The sequence below is a fragment of the Cervus elaphus genome, chromosome 6 (assembly GCF_910594005.1).
Source record: "Cervus elaphus chromosome 6, mCerEla1.1, whole genome shotgun sequence".
NCBI classification, from domain to species: domain Eukaryota; kingdom Metazoa; phylum Chordata; class Mammalia; order Artiodactyla; family Cervidae; genus Cervus; species Cervus elaphus.
Window position 1 is genome coordinate 47923525 of NC_057820.1, and position 14750 is coordinate 47938274.

At 36.1% G+C, this 14750-nt stretch overlaps 1 protein-coding gene across 9 annotated transcripts in view; it reads left to right on the forward strand.

Annotated features, from left to right (window-relative positions):
• Nucleotides 1-14750, forward strand: part of FRYL (FRY like transcription coactivator) — a 253065-nt gene that overhangs the window by 177649 nt on the left and 60666 nt on the right. For all 9 annotated transcript variants that reach the window (XM_043906825.1, XM_043906824.1, XM_043906827.1 and 6 more), the window contains 10 exons: nt 1293-1488; nt 2288-2412; nt 4348-4405; nt 5997-6088; nt 8104-8276; nt 9413-9573; nt 10121-10231; nt 11267-11421; nt 11739-11838; nt 12997-13165. In XM_043906825.1, coding sequence (XP_043762760.1) covers nt 1293-1488; nt 2288-2412; nt 4348-4405; nt 5997-6088; nt 8104-8276; nt 9413-9573; nt 10121-10231; nt 11267-11421; nt 11739-11838; nt 12997-13165 — 1340 coding nt within the window. The remainder of the gene's footprint in view (nt 1-1292; nt 1489-2287; nt 2413-4347; nt 4406-5996; nt 6089-8103; nt 8277-9412; nt 9574-10120; nt 10232-11266; nt 11422-11738; nt 11839-12996; nt 13166-14750) is intronic.

Genomic DNA, 14750 nt, shown 5'->3' on the forward strand with positions numbered 1-14750 from the left:
CCCCTTTCTGCTCTATTTTTCTCCATCAAACTTAGCACCATCTGACATTTTTATTTCTGTGTTGTACATTTCCCCTAGCACACATGATGGTGGTGATTTTTTTTTTTAGCAGGTTTTTATTTTTGTTCTTTTACTGCCGTCACGGTGCTCTGAAACTTTTTTAAGATACTAAGAAACTATTGATGAATCAATGGCATGGTATGTATTGTTTATCTTAAGAGATTATAAGCCAACTGAAGGTGAGGACTAAAGCTTAGTATTTTTCCTGGTTTTTTTGCTCTCAGTCCTTAATCCCAACAGAATTTTCAGTATTTGGGAAGACTTATGGAATTGTTCCAAAATATTTTAGTGGTCTAATCTCTCAAGACAGAAATTTGATAGAAGCTTTAAAAGTGTAGATATTCTTTGACTCTGCAATTCCAATTTCAGGAATTTACCTGAGAAAATAATTAAACATGTATTACAATTAAGCATATATTCAAATGTTTAATGTGTATAATAGGGAAAAATTACTGTTAAATATCCAACAGTGAAAGTGTGGCTGTATAAACCATAATAATCTCTATGATAAAACATATGTTCATCAAAAATGAGGTCATGGAAGTATATTTATTTATATGAAGAATGTTTCAACATATATGTTAAGTATAAAGAGCAAGTACAAAATAAATGAAATAATATTGTTAGCTTTTATAAGCTAAAAGAGATATATTTATACCTTTATACATGTGTCTGAATTGAAGATGTGTAGAAGAATATATAGAGCTTATTTTGGTGTGGGATTAACGGTGATTTTCATTTTGTTTTCACTTTTTTCCCTCTGCATTGAGTATATATGATAAGTTATAAAATGTGACCTGATAAAATATTAACGGTACCCACAGAAATAATAGATTATGTTAAAATGATCCTATAATGTTTTAACTTTCAGTCTTATATTTTACTCATTATATCTTATTCCACAGAGATTCAGTAGTAGTAATAAACACTTTATGCTAATCCATCTCCCCTAAATTGGTAGAAATTTAGCTTTAGTTGGACTTCCCTGGTAACTCAGATGGTAAAGAATCTGCCTGCAATGCAGGAGACCCAAGTTCAATCCCTGGGCCGGGAAGATCCCCTGGAGAAGGGAATGGCCACCCATCCCAGGATTCTTGCCTGTAGAATCCATGGACAGAGGAGCTCTCGCTTAAAAGAAACTTTTAAAAACACATGTTATTTATATCTACCTGCTTTTCTTTTTCTCAGTAGCCCCATCAGTGCTAAGATCTACCTGCTTTTCTTTTTCTCAGTAGCCCCATCAATGCTAAGAAAGTAAACGCCACCACAAGCAGTGACTCGTACATTGGCCTGTGGAGAAACTACCTGCTTCTTTGCTGCAGCGCGGCGACCTCCGCGGCACCCTCCACATCCTCGGGCTCCGTGAGGTGCTCCCCTCCTGAGACGCTGGCGTCCACCCCCGACAGTGGCTACAGCATTGACGCCAAGGTGAGCGGTTTAGTTCTGGCGTTGAATCCAAACGGCAGCATACGAGCAATGGTTTAACATTTCTTTTTCAGGGCAATAAAGTAACTTGATTGAAAAGTGTCTCAGTTACATGGACTAATACTGAAAACGGTTCAAGAAATCCCTGTTACCATTGGGTTGGCCCAAAAGTTCCTTCAGGTTTTCCATAGCAGCGTATGAAACCCAGACGAACTTTTTGGCCAACCCAATATTTTAATGGATTCTTAGTTGGAACCAATAATACATAAAGTTTTTCTTTTAGAATTTCCCTAAATTGTGTAGTGCGACAAAGAACTTGATAAGAACAGTGATATGGTCTCCATGATGTGAAATAAAATATTATCAGATGGTTGAAGGAAACTGACAAAATTTAACACTGGGTGTTTAACACTGATGATTCTTTTAGAGGTAGTTTTTTGTTTTTACTTATTTTTACAGGTCAAAAGAAATAGGCTAAGGGAGAGAGTCAGCCTGTATTACATGATAGTAAGTGTCTGTAAGAAATTAAGAGGCCTACAAAAAAAATAAAATAAAATAAATTTAAAAAAAAAAAAAAGAAATTAAGAGGCCTACAAATCCCACTTCTGTTAACAAATTTGTAGTGAGCAAATTCTCAGTGACCATTTTAAAATTATGTACGTTACAGTTGAATTCTGAAGCACCATTCATTCTAAAATGTCATTATTCCATTGTCTGTGACCAAATATTGTTGAAATGTCATATTATTTATTTGAATGTACTATCATTAGTGGCTACTATAAATATAATATCTGTTTTTCAGATTATTGGCATCCCATCCCCTTCATCCTTGTTTAAGCACATAGTTCCAATGATGCGCTCTGAGAGCATGGAAATCACTGAATCCCTAGTTCTAGGTCTTGGCAGGACCAACCCAGGAGCATTTAGGTAATTGTCTTTATGTTTCTCTATGCAGTAAAATAGTAAATGTGGCTACTTTTTGAGAAGGCAAGGTAGCATACTTATTATCAGGATAGTTTCATATCAATCCTGACTTTTACCAGCTAGGAGCCACTTAACATTTAGCAGGTCCTTTAATTTATCAGCGCCTTTATTTTCTAATTTTACTTAACATTTACCCTATTTTCTTCAAAGAATGATTATGAAGATTATATATTATACATAAACATGTTCTAGAGATTATGAAATGCCATGTAAAGGTATAATATTTTCCTTCCTGTCTTACATAGTGATTCTGTTAGTTTACAGTCTTGATCTGTTGCTTAAAACTAGTTTTTCTCCTTCTTGTTCAAGAGAGCGACTATTCTTAAAAGAATTATTTATGTACATATTTTATATCATTCTTGATGTTTTTGACAATCATAAAGCAACTTCTTCATTTTTGCCTGAGTTTCTGCTTTGTTATTGCTGACTAGATCCTAATTTTTAAAAAATATGTATTTATTATGGCTGCCCTGGGCCTTCCTTGCTCTGTGCAAGTTTTCTCTAGTTGCAGCGAGCACGGGCTGCTCTTCACTGCGCAGTGTCGGCTTCTTATTGCCGTGGCTTCTCTTGTTTAGGAGCACAGGCTCTAGCATCTGCAGGCGCCACCGTTGCAGAACGTGGGCCCAGCAGTTGCAGCATGCGGGTTCTAGAATGCTCACGGTTCAGTAGTTTGGAGCACAGACTTAGCTGCTCCACGCACGGCATGTGGGATCTTCCCTGACCAGGGATCGAGCCTGTGTCTTTTGCACTGGCAGGTAGATTCTTATCCACTGTGCCACCAGGGAAGTCCTGGGTCCTCAATTTATTCTTTTGAGGTTGTCCTCTACTGATGTGGTGTAATGTTTGATGCTTTGTCTCCAAAGTAACATATACAACAGAGAATAGGTTAATAAATCATATCTGTAGGTGTGAATAGCATTCATTATAAATGAAGTGTTGGAAGACTATTTTATGACAAGTAAATACACTGTTGTGCTAATAGAAAACAATGAGGTACAAAAATTATCTCAGTTTCACAAAGCCCCATAAATAGAAACAATTCTGAAGCAGATACTTTGAATGTCTGCAGCAGTTTCTATAGACAATGAAATTGCGGATGGATTTTATTTTCTTCTTTTTTTTGGTATTTTCCCAATTTTCTACAATGAGTACATTTACAATTTAAAATCAGGATATAAGCAAAAAAAGATTATTTTCCTGAAATTCATACCTTTTGACTGATAATTTCATTTGTAAGGACTAATCCTATTGAGATAATCAGAATTGAAGTCAAAGATTAATATATAAAAGTATTCACTGGACATTATTTATTTTAACAGTTAGATAAAATTTAATGATTCACTAATAACTGAAAATGGTTAGGAAAATTATCATATTTAACCTAATACTAGAGTATTATAAATTAACTAATGGCATGTGGAAGTGCTTATACTAGTGTTAATTAAAAGAATACTATTTTATGTATGTTAGAGTTTCAACTATGTAAACTATATATGGGTTGTAAAATGAACAGGTATTTATCTCTACAAATTAGAATAAGTGGCCTATACCATTTTTTTCTATTTTTCAAATATTCTACAGAGTATGTGTGTTATTTCACAATCAAAACAAAACAGAGACTTCCTGGCGGTACAGTGGTTAGGACTCCGTGCTTTCACTGCCAAGGACCCAGGTTTGATCCCTGGTCGGGGAATTATGATTCCGTAAAGCCATGTGGTATGACCCAAAAAAAAACGACAATAAAAACTGTGTTTAAAACAGTAAGATTAGGGTTAACGTTTGTCGGTTTATATCATTATATTAATATTTACATATTTCTACAGGTCAGATTATATGTTTGGCTATTAATTGAAAGAATGTATATTATTTTTCTTCTAGGGAACTAATAGAGGAATTACATCCCATAATTAAAGAGGCACTTGAACGAAGGCCAGAGGTAAACTGTGTAGTTTTATATCATTAAATATTTATTTGGCAAACACTTAAAATTTTTCTTTGTAATTATGTTATGGGGAGAGTGATGGAATGTTTGGCTGGAAAGCAAGAAAGGAACTATCACATGAAAGTCTCCTGGTTTCAGCTTTATCCAATAGACTGGTGGTCCCCATATGGCAGTGGAATCTGAGAATTAGCCAGAGAGCTTGCAAAAAATTATAGATTCCTGGGCCTAGCCTATTCAATGAGAATCCCTGGAGTAGAGCCCAGAAACTATTTTCTTAAGCACCTTAGATGAGTCTGATGTAGAACACTGAATTAGAATCACTGCTATCAACGATGGCAATCCTCTGAGGAATTTTAGCAAGAGAGGAAGAAGATGACAGTAGCTACTTTGTGTGAGGACTTTATGACAGCATCTGTAATTCTTCACTTCTTTTTTTTTCTAATTCAGCCCTGTGGAGTAGTGATAGTTCTCCATTTTGTAATTGATGAGATTTTTGCTTCAAAATTATATGTTGGTTACAGTGCAAGTGGAATTGGAAATAAAATTTAAGTGGGAGTGTGTATATTCATCAATTTCAGGACAAAAAGTCATCATAGCAAGGGAATAGATATGCACAGTGATGTGTTTGAATGTGCACTATATTTTGAGAACATTAGACTCACAGTCTTTTTATGAACACAGAATGAAAGCAAGTCAACTAAAACTTTGCAGAAGTCCTCAAGCACTGTTAAGAAACCATTTCATTCAGTATGAATTGCAACAAACTTCATGAGAGCTGAGAGAAGCAGTACATTTAATGAACTGGTTATCCACAACTGGCCTGTTTTGGCAGGCAGAAAACTGGATTGTAGATAGGAAAGTGAAAGACTAATTCTTATTAGTCTGTATTACATCATGAATGAAATGATGAGCTCAAGAAGAAAGTGATATAGGAGATTAATTATATCTTACCATTATATTGGTTCCTGTTACGAGCAGAATCAAGTTGAGATGCTATGACTATTATTCTGGGCATTAATACTTTGGCCTTAGTAGGACAAACATATTTATTCATACCATAACGATCAAAGGAATTTCTTTTTGCTTGTATTTTTGTGTGTCAGAATTAACTGATAAGTGAAAAATCATGGTATGAGTGAAATCTGTGGGGTTTCTTTAGTCCCCTTTGTGATGTTTTCCCTCCCCTTCTGTCATATTATTGGGAGTATCTTAGGGATTCTTTATCATCCAAAGGGAATAGTTTACTAACTGTTTCAGTTCCTCTAAAGTTGTCAGATTAGCAAATCTGACCTAAAAGTAACCATAAAGTAGTTATGGACTTAATTCTATTATTTCTCCCTTCATAAGTTTATTACTATATAAAATGTCATTTGATTTTATTTGTCTTGTTAATTTCAAATTATCCACACATACCTTTTTTGATGGAATAGCCCCTAGACTGTCTGACATCTACCTTGCAGAAGCAAAATAAGGAGCCTCCAAACTTGTAAGGCATTCCCAGTGTTCCTTCTAAGTTACACCAGCAAATTTTCTGTCATCTTACTTAAAGGACTTCTAATTAGCATCCTTGTTATCTTTGGAATAGAATATGAAGCGGCGCAGGCGTCGAGATATTTTACGAGTACAGCTGGTACGGATATTTGAGCTGCTGGCAGATGCTGGTGTCATTAGTCACAGGTAGGTATTGGATATTGATTTTTAAAGCTTGTAATTTATGAAATATACAAAAACCGAAAAGCACCTTTGTAACAACAAAAAATGGCACCACTATAAATATTATTTACTAAAGATGTATCTGATACATTAGTCCGTGGCTAAAAAATATATTGAAGAGCTACCACCCATACAGATTGCTTCGGGCAAAGATGGAGTGGAATGTCCTTATGATTTTAATATTTCTTGAGATCTAGTAATCGAGGCAAGTAGATAGCAACCTTTTTTTTCCCAGGAGTGGGTGTCTGTTTTAACTGTGTCTTACCTTGTTCAAGATCTGTTTTTTCTGGAGTTGTAAAAATCATGTATTTAAAGGCTAAACATTATAAACTTTGCACATTTACTTCAATCAACTGTTAATTTATTGTGCTTAGAGCAATTATGAAATCCAAAAACATAATTTCTATTTCCACCCTTTACAAATAAAAAACATAAAACCTAAAATTTTGTTGACACTAAGGCCAGCACCTTGAGGAAAATTCCATCAGCTTTATGTAGGGAAATAACTGTTTCCTTAGAAACGTAATGGTGTTGCCTGACCATTGAAGGAGGAAAAAAAATGAATCCTGACCATTTCCAGAAAAGATCCTGAGGAAAAAAATATTAATAAGCAAGTATAGTATATATTTTTACTTTACCATTTATCCTGATCATTTATTTCTGAGTGCACCTAACACCTTTCATATTTAACATAGAATGTTTTTCACAAGTGCTTTCAAAATAGCTTTAATCAAAGAGAATCTAAACCATTGATTTACTATTAAAGTAAATGAAAAGCAAATAAAAGAAGCATCATTCTTTTTTTTTTTCCTTTGCTGCTTCACAAAAATAAAACATTGGAAATTAGCCAAAATGAATTTGACACTTGCTGAACTTGATGCAAAAGATTAACCTAATATACATCTAAATCTTTTTTCTTTTTTTATTACTTTTATTGTAATGTTAGTAACACAGTTGCATGTTTTATTTTTGGATTTGTCTTTTTTTCTTCCCCCCAAGAGAAATCAAAATAAAGTGAACACTATTATGGACTTTTTTTTTTCTCACTTAAGGAAAAAAAGATGAGTTCTGGAATGGCCAGGAGGCAGGGATCTTCGGTTTGTTCAATCAGTTGATCCTCTGTGCCTGGTGCCTAGTAGGTACTCAGTCATTCTGAGTCAGCTTACAATCTACCATGTTGGTTTCCCAGCCACTGTGAAGTGTTGACCCAGAGTTTAAAAACACTCACTTAAGGAATAAAGGAGAGTTTCATCATGAATACATTCAACATATTTTTAAAGTCATAGACCGATACTTTTAATATGCTGTAAAATCACTGTGGCTCCTTACTCTTATTTTCATGGCTTTAGGATGTTTATAAAAAACTATTTGCAATTATTGAAAGAGTATTTTTACTTCTGGAATCATAAACTTTAGAGGTATTTTCAAATAAATAGAACAAGGAAAAGTTAACTAAATTACTATTGGTAAAAAACTCTCAAGTACCTACTGGTCACATGCTTAATAACTGATGGAACAAGACTGGAATCCAGGATCTGGGACTCTGTCACCAGTGACCTCCTTGCAGTCAGTGGACTCTAGGCCCAGAACCCTGGCCTCAAGGAAAATCTTCCTGTAGAGATTCTTGAAGAAACTTCCAAGGTCTAAAATAGAAGATTAAAAAACGAACACTCTTACTTGAATTCTCTTAAATTTTTGTATCCCCAGTAATAGCAGTAATCCTTGCTGAGAATAAGTACCTGATGGGTATTTGATTGGTTATGCTAAAGGCATACTGTGTCTATGTAGGACAACTGTGTAAATGTACACAATTAGTCTTTCCTCTTTCTACCTTCTAAACTGATCCTCCCTGTTCCCGTTGTGTCTCCTTATATTTTTATTTTGAAAAGCCGTATATTTTGATGGAGAGAATAATGTTGACTTAAATTATAGTTTAAAATCATGTTTTCCTTAACATGTATTTTCTTCCATATTTTCAGTGCAAGTGGTGGCCTTGATAGTGAAACACATTTCCTCAACAACACTTTATTAGAATACGTAGATTTAACTAGACAACTCCTGGAAGCAGAAAATGAAAAAGATTCTGACACGCTGAAGGATATACGATGCCATTTTAGTGCCTTAGTGGCGAATATCATTCAGAATGTTCCAGGTATGATTTTTAGTTCCTCAAACCCATAAATGAATATTAAGAGACTATCATAATTTTTCTCCCCCTGAGGAATGGTAATCTAAGTTGACAAGCAACTTGTGAACATTTGAAAAATATGTCAGGGTAACATTTGGAATTTTAGAGGCAAATGATGCTCTATAGAGGAAAAGAGCATGGTTTCCTCTACACTGTCTGATCTCAAGCTCACTAATGTAAAGATATGATTTAATCCATTACTCAGCACTTGTCTACAACTTCTACTTTGGTTCATTATGATACTGTTGAGTTTCTTCAACAAGGATTGCTGCAGAGAGCTTGTAGAATAGATTTTTCTTAAGTGGAAAGATTCCTTGGAGATCACCTAAACCAGCAGCAAAAGGCAGCAGAGTGGGTTTTGACTCCAGACCTCACACTTTACTGCAAGTAGATCAATTCCCTTGTTGTCTGTTATGTATCAATATATCAAGATTGCATGTAATGATCATTGTATAGCTGAAAACGGTATATGTAGTCCAAAGCCCTCTCTTACCTGTGAATCATGATCCAGAAGTATGTTGTGTTGATGTTCTGGCCGAGGTTCGCGTGTCGCCAGCAACAGCCCAGGGAGAGGCGGGGCCCTGATGCCCAGCCCTGCCCGCCTTCAGCAGCATCGTGACTGCCACGCACTTCTACTTGCCAAGATGCCGTATTTCACATAACACTGCATCTCACTGAACATGATAATGTACACTGCAGCTCTGTTCCTGTGATATATGCATATATGTAAATAATTTGTTACTGTGGAGGTTGGGGGTAGGTTAAAATGAAAACTTTTGCTTTCTTCTTATATGATATTATGTGTCCAATAACAATCCTGGTGGCTCAGATGGTAAAGAATTTGCCTGCAGTGCAGGAGACCCGGGTTCAATCCCTGGATCAGGAAGATCCCCTGGAGAAGGGAATGGCAACCCACTCCAGTATTCTTGCCTGGAGAATCCCATGGACAGAGGAGGCTGGTAGGCTGCAGTCCATGGGGTTGCAAAGAGTCAGACACGACTGAGCGACTACATCACCACCATCCAATAACAAATAAATTGATGTGCATATTCAGGGAAGAAAAAATGAAAATAATTTTTCCACCTATTTTTTATTTTCAGTGCACCAGAGAAGAAGTATTTTTCCTCAACAGAGCCTTCGTCACAGTCTGTTTATGCTGTTCAGTCACTGGGCGGGTCCTTTTAGCATCATGTTTACACCCTTGGACAGATACAGTGATAGAAATATGCAAATTAACAGACATCAGTACTGTGCGCTGAAGGTATTTACCTAAAAATCTGATTTCTTTTTTCTTAGGCTAAGAGTGGAGTTAAAATATTCTTCTCTCTCAGTGCCTGGTGTTATAAAACGGATCAGGATTTCTTCAGAGTACCTGGGAGTACTAGAATATATATTTGCCTGCTGTATTCAAGCACTTATACTGGAAGTTTATTTAAATGCATAAAACATAATGTAGAAGTATTCCAGAATCTATGAAAATTGGAAGCCACATTCTTAAAGAATTGAGGATTGCCTCAAAAATATACTTATTTTTTTTCCTACTTAAGTACTTTCTCTTGATCTTTTTTTCCCTTCACCTCCAATACTGTTCAAACTCCATGTCTAATGTAGTATCGTGATATATATGTATTGCTCATATTAAATTTCTTAGTTTCAAAAGTTACTATTATGCTTTTCTTTGTAAACAAAAATATTAAAGATATTGTGGCTACATAAGCAGGAGTAAAATATCCTGCCTCTTCTCATTAAGCAACCAACATTTAACCTCTGAAATGTTTTAAGTGTAATTCTAATATTATTGTTTGAAGGCTATGTCTGCTGTACTCTGTTGTGGCCCTGTTGCAGATAATGTAGGACTTTCATCAGATGGCTATTTGTACAAATGGTTGGATAACATTTTGGACTCTCTGGACAAAAAGGTAATTATGATAGTACCCTTAAAATTCTGTAGTACATTGTCACTGCATTGCGTTATTTGGGGGCTTCCCAGGTGGCACTAGTGGTAAATGATCTGCCTGTCAGTTCAGGAGACACAGGAGATGCAGGTTCCATCTCTGGGTTGGGAGGATCACTTGGAGTAGGAGATGGCAACCCACTGCAGTATTCTTGCCTGGGAAATTTCATAGAGGAGCCTGGGGGGCTACAGTTCAGGTGGTCTTAGAGAGCTGGATATGACTGAGCGCACACACACACTGCATTATTTAGAGTTATCGTATGGCTCACTGAATATTTCTTTTTGAAATAAGATAGGTTAGAATTATGGGCCCAAAACATATTATGTAAAACTAAATAGGATATCATAAACTAAGATTTCTAATTCTTATTTAGTTCTCATTTAAACAATTTTAATTTCCCTCTTAAAGGATTAATATAGTAGTGTGTATTTATCTCACAAAGGGTTTTAAATTAGTAAAAGAATGTAATTGTGGAATACTTTAAGCTCCATGGAAGAAATATGCTATTTGCTCTGTCTAATTTTTTTGATGACTCTCCAATTAATCACTTTTCCTCCCTCATTACTCATACCGTACAAACACAGACCTCACAGTTTAAAATAGGACTTGCATTTCTTCCCCCTGGAAGGAATATATTTTGTATTGGGCTATCAAAAATAAGAATAAATTTTGACAAAAATAACTGGGGAGGTTAATCACTCATTTTCCTGAAAGCACTTAATCACTGTTCATATTCATCAGCCACCTCCAGGGCTCTGCTGGAAAATTGAATTGTACGTCTAAGACTTATATAAAAAGCAGGAGACCACGTTTAATTTCTCTGTGTTGGTTTTTCTGCTGGTTGAATAAAATCAGAAAGAGTTGAACTAAAGGAGACTTGAGTTTTGTGATGAAATACAATGAATATATGCACTGTGTTATTTTAATTGAAATGTAAGAGGAGTAGATAAATAATATATCCCTTTCTTTGTCCTGGGCAATTTTGTGGCCTTTGCTTAGGTTCATCAGTTGGGCTGTGAGGCAGTTACATTACTGCTGGAGCTGAACCCGGATCAGAGCAACCTGATGTACTGGGCAGTGGATCGCTGTTACACTGGTTCCAAGAGAGTGGCCGCTGGCTGTTTCAAAGCCATAGCTAATGTTTTCCAGAACAGGTACTCTAGATTCTGCTGTCTTTTGTAATTTATTTAGCATCTCTTAAAAAACAGAATGTGTCCTTTTGAACTCACTGATATTAATAAACCAATATTTTCTTACCTTAAACTCGAACAAAATCTAACCAAATAGTGATAATGATTACCATGCATCTGTCGTACCTATTGCCTTTAAAAAAAAAACAAAACAAAAAACATTCACCTCATAGGCTTAGCTCCTGCATGCCTGTATCCTTCCCTTTATATCATATCATATTTATTAACTGGTGTGAAAGCCTCTAAACTTTATTTATCTAACATGTGAAATTTGTCCCTAGGGATTATCAGTGTGACACAGTGATGCTCCTCAATCTGATACTGTTTAAAGCCGCTGATTCTTCTCGAAGTATCTATGAAGTTGCTATGCAACTTTTACAGGTTTGTAAACATATTAATTAAAATATATTTTTAGTTGGGACTTAACGAAGCACAACAATCTATTCTTGCCTTGAAAGTATGCTAATGTTCATCTTTATTTTTAATAGTGGTGTATGTTATGATTCCTAATTATCATTAGAAAAAGAAGACTAAGATAATTGGGTCATTTAAGTCTATACATAATGCGCAGTTTTGAGTGTATTGTAGAGGCCTGTGTGTGGTAACCCCTTGCTCACCTGTGTGTGCGCCTCTGTGTGTCTGCGTGAGTACTTGGAAAAGTTGAGTGGTTAGGGCCTCTGTGTGCCTTCACCTGTTTCTGTTCAGCAAATAAGAATAATGTGAGTCAGTTTGTTTTGGAGAATCAAGTAAAAAGTAATTAGCTCTTTTATGATAGCCTTTTGTGAGTTTTCTTTATTAGACTGAGACGAATAACTTAGACATTTCACTTGGATATATGGTTATATCCATTGATGGTAGGATGTGGTTCTTCATTCTTAACCAAGGGTTAAGAATGGGATTCAAGGAGATGCACATTTTTCCAAAGGGTTTGAAGTGGTACTGAGGGATCATCTTAAGAATTATACCCTAGTGTCTTTATTAGTTAAGAAGAAGGTTGAGTAGTGCAGCTCTTTGTATAGTATAATATCAAAAGAATTTTTTGCTTATATTTTGTATTTAATCCATGATTAAGCAAAATAGGTCTGAAGATTTTTTTTTCACATATGCATGTTTTTATATAGTCATAATTTTGAATTGGAAAAGTGGTAAATCTTCAAGTAATTGTATATTGAGTTGCTGAAGTTATTTTCAAACTATGTTACTGACATTCAACACAAGGAATGTTAAAGTCTTGTAAAGAATTACAGAGCTTGTCAAGTTGGGACTGATACTTTTTTTTTCCCCAAGTGCTAGAAAGAAAGATAAATTGATCCTTATAACACTGTTCTAGTATTCATTTGGAATTACAAAGAACAAGAATTAGAGACCTTTTGCGAACATTTCTGGAATTAGAAATTAGCATCCAAGAAACTTTACAACGCATACAACTCTATAATTTTGAAACTATAATGTTTCTTGGGAGAAAATTCTATGTTTTTAATTATAGCTGAAATTTAGAGGACCCACAAAATCTTAAATGGATGGATTACATTCCTGTAGATCCTGGAACCGAAGATGTTTCGCTATGCTCACAAGCTGGAGGTCCAGAGAACAGATGGAGTTCTCAGCCAGCTGTCCCCTCTGCCGCATCTGTATTCCGTTTCCTACTATCAGCTGTCCGAAGAATTAGCAAGGGCGTATCCTGAGCTAACTCTCGCCATATTCTCAGGTATGATTGTTCAACTGGTTAGTAGTTTTTCTTCACCAACCATTTTGAAAAAACTACTTTTAGGAGGGGGGATCGGGATGGGGAATACGTGTAAATCTATGGCTGATTCATATCAATATATGACAAAACCCACTGAAATGTTGTGAAGTAATTAGCCTCCAACTAATAAAAAAAAATTAAATTAAAAAAAAAACTACTTTTAGTAAATGTAAAGCTATGAAATTTGAGGTTGAATTAAAACAAAACATGTCTTTATATAAGAGAGGTTTTTCCCTTTAATATGAACTCTTTAATACTGATCTACCATGATACTGAGATTGCTTATTAAAGATCTCTAAAGGGATTCTAACCTTGACCTCTCTTCTCCACCTCACACTAGCCAAAAAAAAAAAAAAGAAGTAGGAGGGGGCTTTACAGGCAATTTGAAAATATTCCTTTAGTAGACATAAAACTTCCTGAATCCTCTAGTTTGTGGTTTATCTTGTATATTGGTCTGTTTTTAATAATATAAATGGGCAGGGATAAGGATACAGGTTTCTCTCTTTAAGTAAGACTTCTAATCATAGAGGAAGATACTGCACTGCCTTAAGCAGAACTACAGCCAGGAACCCACCTTGCTTCCTGGTCCAGTTTCCTTTCCTTGGGTCCAGCAAACATTCCTGCCTTGAGTTTCTAAAGCTTGGACTGTGTGTCAAGCAAGATGTCCTATACATATATGGGTTTCCCAGGACTCAGATTTAAGATAATTAGGGAGTTCGTCCAGCTTGAGCCTTCTGGTTGATGAACACACTATTGCAGGTGCCTCCATAGTGCTTATAAATCCTTTAACTGAAAAGTTTTATTAGTTATAATACAAAAGACTCTTCGCTAGTTTTTCTGCTCTTCATCTTCAATAAGATCTTGTTCTAATCTTAGTGCTGCAAATGCACCAGAATTGGTATGCAGGAGATACCAGGGCTCTGAAGTGTTTGATTCAGGTTCAAGGCACAGAGGCCTCCACCTTCTTGGCCCATCTTTCCACAGTGCCTATTTTAGCAGTGGAGATAATTTGAGTCCCACCCCTAACTGATCTGATTGGGGGAAAATTAACAGCTTAAATTCTCCTAACATTCAGTGTTTAAAGCAGCACACAGGTTTGCACTGGTAAATAGCAGCAATCACGCCTCTTCCTTCTTCCCAACTTCCAGTCTCGACATCCCTTTCAGGATGGACGTGGATGGTCATCAGTGCAAAGTCGTAACCACATGCGTGCTAAGTATTTCAGTTGTGTCTGACTCTTTACAGCCCTACACACTGTAGCCCTCCAGGCTCCTCTGTCCATGAAATTTTCTAGGCAAGAATACTGCAGTGGTTGCCATGTCCTTCTCCAGGGGATCTCCCCTGACTCGGGGATCAAACCTGAGTCTCTTGAGTCTCCTGCCTTGGCAGGTGGGTTCTTCACCACTAGCGTCACTGGGAAGCAGATAAGTAACCGCTGTCTCCACTAATTCTCCTGCTGCTAGGCTTTTCTCGGAAGCTCCTGGGCTTTTCCTGGAGGCTTCAGCACAGAAAAGAGAGGAGTCCTTGGTATCTCAGAGGTCATGGA